At 33.2% G+C, this 7,621-nt stretch overlaps 1 protein-coding gene across 1 annotated transcript; it reads left to right on the forward strand.

Annotated features, from left to right (window-relative positions):
• Positions 1 to 675: 675 nt before the first annotated feature.
• On the forward strand, positions 676 to 7,302 carry LOC134249599 (titin-like; the record flags this gene model as incomplete). The annotated part of the gene is made up of 13 exons (XM_062731939.1): positions 676 to 850; positions 1,104 to 1,265; positions 1,733 to 1,848; positions 2,187 to 2,297; positions 2,503 to 2,698; positions 3,056 to 3,158; positions 4,469 to 4,569; positions 4,980 to 5,093; positions 5,446 to 5,542; positions 5,767 to 5,891; positions 6,077 to 6,169; positions 6,700 to 6,785; positions 7,209 to 7,302. Coding segments are annotated over 13 exons (1,573 nt in total), but the record flags the coding sequence as incomplete, so codon positions are not given.
• Positions 7,303 to 7,621: the final 319 nt, after the last annotated feature.

Consider the following 7,621-nt stretch of genomic DNA (forward strand, 5'->3'; position numbering starts at 1 on the left):
GAAACTTAATTAAGTTTTGCTACTTGTTAAGATTTATTATCTGAATTTTAAAATTAAATTTGTTTTATAGCTAGAAATTATTTTACAAATAATAATTACACTTCGTATGCATAGCCACTATGATTAATGTTATTTTATTTAAAATATAGAATTCTTTGATTATCTAAATAATTTTTAAAACAGAAATTTCATAGTATTAAATCCTTTATAGTCAATAATATGCAAGTTATATTAATCAGAAATTACACTGCAAACTGTACACTGTAGAAGGCTTCTGCACATAAATATTTTAACTGATAGGTTAAAGTGGCTACCTGTACATGTACATATGTCAAAAGTAGAAATTGTGTAGAAATATAAACAACCCCTATTTTCTTCATTTATTTTTCATGTAGTGTCCTTTCCTCAGTATTTATAATTAGTTATGTTAGATAAATTTAGACTAAGCTTTTATAAAATATTAAAAAAGAAAAGAATGCACAGTAAAAATAATAGTAAGATTAATATTAACAGAACTTCTTTTAAAGCTTTTTCTTGTATATGCCCAAGTACAATGCATACAATTATTACACAATGTATATTTCATGTAACATATCAGGGGTAGACATACTAACTGGTGTCTTTGAATTACTTTGAACCACTCAGTTAAACTGAACACAGTTTATTTATAATTAGTCCACATGCACTGCCTGGTAGTGGGTTAGTTAATCTGCTTCTTTTTTTCTGGTGGACTGTAGTAGATGAAGGAACTTTGCCTTCATTAGCCACACCCATTGTAGAACAACCCAAGAAAGAGCGCCCAAAGAAAACCAGGAAGGAAGTTCTGAAGAAACTACCATCTCCAGTCAGGGTAAGGGGCTTCTTCAGAAAAAAATTAATTACAGGCTTTGTCAAGTAAAATATTGTCTTATTGATCTAAAGATTCAAAACTTTGTATTTATTTCAGGATTATACATTAATTGAATGTTCATATTTTGTTAAAAAAGAAAAATTAAAAATGAATAATTAAAAAAAGTCAATACATGTAAGTAATTTTTTTAAAGTTTCTGCAAAATGATCAGATTTGAATTTTGAAATTGAAAAGTGAGTTTGTACCCCTACAGAGCCTCACTCCCAAGTCTCCAGAACCTGTGGTTGAAGAGGTCCAGGTCACCCTTAAATCCAGAGAACCTACCCCTGAACATGTACCCACTCCCACCCCAAAGATTCCAGATCTACCCCCAGTGGACATACCACCCCTCCCTGAAATTACGGAGGAGAAAAAGGTATAAATGGGTCAGATATAACAGCTCTGTTAGAATCAAGGTAGAATTAGTTAAGATATAACAGCTATCCTTGAAATAGGAAAAAAAATTGTTAAGTAACAGTTCTCTTAGAAAAAGATTTTTAAAAATCCAGCAATTTTGATATATCCATAAAATGTAAAAAATAGTTCTAATTTCTCATTAAAAGTAAACTCCTTAAAAAAAATAAAAAATAATTCCAGTACAACTCCTAGAAATGTTGCATATTTTGATGAAAGATGCAATGTAAGATCTAAATAAATGTTCAAGTCTTTTATCTCTGTATTAGCTACTACTTATTTTTTCTTGCTTTTAGTTTTAGTGGTAAAAGTATGTACTTAATAAATTGTTATAACACATATGGTGTGAAGACACCCAGACAGATAAGGTTGAATTCTCTCTCTTCCTTTGTGTATCTCTATGTCGAATACCTCTCTTTTGTTCTTCAGGAGAAGAAACCCAAGGTTGACAACCGGAAACCCTTTGAGCCTATCCAGGTTATGCCACAAATTAAAGATGCCGTGCCTCCTCCCCCAAAGAAAAGCAAACCTCCAACTATCACAAAGTAAGTCACAGTCTTTAATAAAAGTACTTTATATCCTCAGATAAAGTTTTGTTACTTTCATTTTTTGCAGGTATGTTTTTTTAATCAATAACTTATTTGGTCTAGAATTAGAAATACATGTATTGGCAACTCTTTCAGAAAGTTCTGGATATACAACACTAACCACTGTATTTGCTCCATAAAGGGATTTTCACCTCAAAAAAATCTTTAGCATAAGTATCTATCATATACATCATCTCAAAATGTAAGACTTCACTAATTACCAGAAAGTACTCACTATGTTATATATGTTTGCTTTTCTATAATTCTATACTCATTTACTCCTTTGAAATCCACAGGAAATCTCTTCCAAAGAAGAGAGTTCCATCTGCAGAAGCACCTGTTACAACAGAGGAAATTCGACAGATGAAGGATCCTTTGGACTTCCTGGCTAAATACTGTATCATAAGGTGAAAAAATCTATAAGAATATTCACCTTAATGCAAAAAAAAAAAAATCATAAAATTTCACCATACTTGTTAACTTAAATGAAAGATGCATCTTGTATTGCTTTGAGTTGATTGCTTTGACAAACAGGAAAACATTATAAATCCCATATGTTGAATGTGAGAAATCTATGTAATTTTGTTGTATAAAATTTTTCTTCCCTTAAAGCAAGGATAGGCTGCCTTACTATGAGAGAATCTACAAGAATGTTGTGTCTAGTCAGCCTGAGAGGTACGAGCGGGCCCATCCCCTCTCCCCCACCACGGGGATGCCAGTCACAGAGGGGACCAGCTGGGGGAACCACGAACTGAACATGTTCCACGACCTTGTAGTGATTAGTCGAGGTCAGGACCCACCGCGTCCTGTAAGTAAAGGTCAAACTTAGCCATATCACATTGATATTATAGGAACTTAGTGGACCACTTAACATACAATATAGTTGAAGTTGACTGCATTTCCCCTGAGATTGAGATGAGGTTTGACTGTATTTCTGTTCCTTTTGAGAAAACAAGGATAGACTGTATTTCTGCTGAGTTTTGGATAACGGTGTTTGACTGTATTTCTGTTAAGTAGGGGATCACAAGGTATCACTGTATTTCTGCTGAGTTTGGGATAACGATGTTTTACTGTATTTCTGTTAAGAAGGGGATCACAAGGTATTACTGTATTTCTGCTGAGTTTGGGATGATGATGTTTGACTGTGTTGTGATTGCTTTTGTAGGCACTGAGTGAACCGGAGCAGTACCTAGAGAAGATCTGTTACACTCTGGAGATGTTGGACGGAAAACATCGACAACTGACCGAGGATCTTAACCTTCTGGAATGTAAGGCTTGACTAATCAACTAGGAAAGTTACAAATTCAAAGATATTTACAACAAGAGGCCCTGGGCAACATCACCTGAGCACTGTGGCTAGGAAAAAGTAGAATTGGTTTAGTATTGAAAAGTTTAAATCCAAAAGTAGTTCCATGACCAATCAGGGCTTTGCTATTCTTGAGAAGATGATTTTTAAAGAATTTTCTTATATATGTCTATGTAAAATTTGGTCGGCCATTTTGGCCCTGCCCTATCCGCCGGGGTCATGATTTGAACAAACTTGAATCCACATTACCTGAGGATGCTTCCATACAAATATGATCAATTATGGCTTTGTTATTCTTGAGAAGAAAATTTTTAAAGAATTTTCCTATCTACTTCTATGTGAAACTTTGGTCGGCCATTTTGTCCCTGCCCTATCCCCAGGGGTCATAATTTGAACACACTTGAATCTACACTACCTGAGGATGCTTCCATATAAATATGATCAATTATGGCTTTGTTATTTTTGAGAAGAAGATTTTTAAAGAATTTTCCTATATATTTCTATGTAAAACTTTGGTCGGCCAATTTGGCCCCTCCCTACCCCTGGGGGTCATGATTTGAACAAATTTGAATCTACAGTACCTGAGGATGTTTGCCCATAAGTTTCATCTTTCCTAGCACAGTGGTTCTTAAGAAGAAGATTTTTAAAACATGCCACCAAATTTTCATTAATTCCCAATTATCTCCCCTTGAATGAGGGCGTGGCCCTTCATTTGAACAAACTTGAATATCCTTCACCCAAGGATACCTTGCGGCAAGTTTGGTTGAAATTGGCCCAGCGGTTCTTGAGAAGAAGTCGAAAATGTGAAAAGGTTACAGACAGACGGACAGACAGACAGACTGATGCCGAACAAAATGTGATCAGAAAACCTCACTTGAGCCTTTGACTTGAAATTCAATATTTTGTATATCCAAACAAGACAATTATTCAGAAAAAATGCTCATTACGATACTGTAGAAGTACTTTTTTCCACGTGGTATTAATTTACGCTGTGTACGCGGTCACAAATTTTCCGCGGAAATTTGTCCAAGCGTACTAAATATAAATGTAAGGCATTTACTGACAGTCTAAGAAATCCGCGTAATTTTCTACCTGCGGATTAAACAGAAATTGAGATTCCGCGGAATTATGACCCTGTGGAAAAAAGTACGTCTACAGTATTCTTATTCGTAATTTTCATGTTTAAAACTATCTTTAGGTCAAATTATTATGCATATTTGTAATATTTTCAAATGATAATGAAAAAGGTAGTAAAATATTTCATTCTTGCAGCAAAAAGAATCCAACAGTTAGCTGAGAGAGCACGGAAACTAGTACCTGACATCACATCTGTCCATTTCAAGAAGAAAGAGAAAAAAAGCAAAAAGAAAAAGGTATCATCTCCAATATAAAATCAGCTAAAATTTAGATTATCCGCCTTTCTTATGAGTCCTGGATTATGTACAAGCATGGATATATAGCATTTCTTGGAGATGCATGTAGTAAAGTCTTTGGGGATTCAATATTACAAATATAGTGAATTGATTTTTTGTCCCATTATTTCTTGTGTTTTGTTCAAATATTTCATAAAATATCAGATTAATGTAACACCTCTGTGAATGTATTCAGTAGCTATACTTAATGAAAAAAATATGTATATGTCATGAATTTGCTGTATATTTAAAGAATTTATTGATATATCAAAGTATGTTATGTCCCTAGTACTTGGCAATGATTAAGGTTAAAGGTGAAGCCTTATGCATCCCATTGTATGATCGTTTGACCTCACATTTGGATTTTTTAGAAAAAGAAGAATAAGGTAGAACAGGAGGAAATTCCAGCCAAGGTCATTTTGTCCCGTGCTGACATCACTGATGATGTCATTGTCAGTAGAATTGATGACAAACTGCTCAAAAAGGTTGGTATCCATCAATTAGATGATATACTTGTGTGTTCTATAAAGTGCCTTTATAGCCTAGTGTTAAGCACTATTTACAAAACTTGATTGCGTGCACATGTATGTACTTATCTGAGACAAATGTTCATCCATATACTGTAAACCAACAATTATTCACATCAACTTTTAATCACAGTTTGTCAGTTTGAAATTCATGTAACTATGACCATTCATTTATGTGACTGAATGAACTTCTAAAATGACAAATACAAATGTACAGTGATTTATCAATGTTATACAAAGAGAGAGAAAGATCTTTTCATTTCTTTGTCTAAAATTGTTGATGTATATGTATATTTACCTTCTATACCAGCTTATGAAGGAGCCTGCTCAACACCAGCTAAACTGTGAGATAGAGAGATGTACAGAAAAATTAGCCAATATAGAGGACAGATTGATACAGCTAGAAGGTAAGGGCAGTAACTGTGTTTACTTTAAATTTATTTTTGGTGGTTTGAGATACTTTACATTATCTCAAAAATTTAAATATGATGACCACTACCCTCAAATTGTGGTGTGAAGTTTAAAACAAAAAAATATATATTAATCTTTTGTTCAGTTTCTGTCTTTTTGAGGGATTTTTGTATTTTTTACGAGATTTTTTTTTTGATCATTGTCTGAACATATTTTTCAGGTGAAAAGAACATTATAGGAATGTACTGCATGGAGCTGTTTTTTGAGGCCCAGAATGACAACAATAAACCCCGAGAATTCCGAAGGCAACAGAGTTTTCTGTATAAGACACTCCACCCAGATCCAGTAAGTATACAATGTACTTGAAAAGTAAAAAGTCATTTAGTTTAAATGAAAGTGTGGCAGATGAAAACTAGATCTGCTGGTCCTTTTTTATGCCTTGAAGTGAATATGTTTTGGACTCTCTGTTTTAATAAAAATCCAGTTCTTTGTAAGATTTTTACCTAATTTCTTTTTGATTTATCTTTTAGGATGTAGAAATGAATAAAGAGGAACTTGAAGGAGCTTTGCAGATTGTCAATCACAACTTGTTGTCACAGAATGAGTTTAGCTATCTGTACCATGTGAGTATGGTTACTTGTACAAATATGATACTATGTATTCTTTAATGAGAATCATTACAACCCCTACATACAAACTGGAGGGTAGATACAGAAATCACTATATTCATATGTTTATGGACTTAATTGGTTGGGGTATTTGTCAAGATCAGGGTTTTAGAAATCTAAAAATTTAGTCATGGCCATATTTTTAAAGCAAAAGGTTGGATGTGATTAGAGGATTATACCCAGTATTTAATGGCCATGTACTGTGGTCATTTGGACAAGATCAGTACCATTGTGTCAGAATTGTAAAGTAAATCATTTGGATTTAATGGGATATTAGTCTAAGGGGATATTAGTCTTATAAGGACAGTTTTAGACAACATTTTTGTGAAATAAACATATATAATTACAACTGATTTGTACAGTTATGTTATTAAATCAGAAAAGTGTTTTTTGTTATATTTTTCATCATCTTAAATCAATGGTTTTTCTCTGAAACTTGTGGTAAGATAACCTTTTTTACTCATGACTGCCCTTTTTTCTTCTAGATATTGAATTTGACAGGAAGGAGAAAGATAAACTTTAAGTTGTTCTGTGTGATAGCAGCCTTATCAGAGAGGATCACTCACATGGAGTAAGTGTAAATACTGGAGATATACTGAGTACATAGCTTGACTCTGTGACATGGTGATGTAAACAGTAATTTTAGTCAAGTAGAGACTTCCTCAATGTAGAACCCTGCTCACGACATAGACGCAGTTTTTATCTACCATGCCTTTCCATGAAGTATTTCTTTAAAAGTGAAATATTTATCTGAAATGAAGAATGACCTTTTTTCCTGTTTGAATTTTCTTAGGCAAAAATGATTTGAGAAAAATCATGTTTTCATGCAGTTTTAGTTGTATAAAAAATATTGGGATAGAGATGATAAGATTTGGGATTTTTTAAAATTTTATAACTTTATCCATGAGTTTGCAATTGTTTAAAGACAAATACATGCAATGTAGATAAATCACCAATGCAGTAATAGTTCATTTTTATTCCCTTCTTGTTTTAGTCCTGTTATTCGAGAGCTTCTAAACAAAGAGAAGGGCTGGAAAAGACAGAACAATGATTATGAATCTTTAGATGTTAGATTGAACAGGTCAAAGGTTGGTGGATTATTTCCTTGCATTACAAATTATTTTCCTGGAAAATTTTGCATCTTCCTATGCTAAAACCATGGTATTTGGGGGAAAAAAACCTTTGCTTTTCAATTTACATGTTTTTTTTCTTGATATGTCACTTGGAAATATATAAATTTCTGTATTAAGGTGTTGTCACTAAAAATGTAGCTAAAAATTGTGATTTTCTTACATTACTTGGCACAAACATAAGCCCAGTGCAAGTGTCCTTATATTGCACTTTCAAAGAAGTGTTTGAACGAATAAGCAATTTTCCGTTTCTTTTTATACCCGCACTTTCTAAAGA

The sequence above is a fragment of the Saccostrea cucullata genome, unplaced genomic scaffold (genome assembly GCF_032062105.1).
Source record: "Saccostrea cucullata isolate Sc308-1 unplaced genomic scaffold, CSIRO_AGI_Scuc_v1 ctg23860, whole genome shotgun sequence".
NCBI lineage: Eukaryota > Metazoa > Mollusca > Bivalvia > Ostreida > Ostreidae > Saccostrea > Saccostrea cuccullata.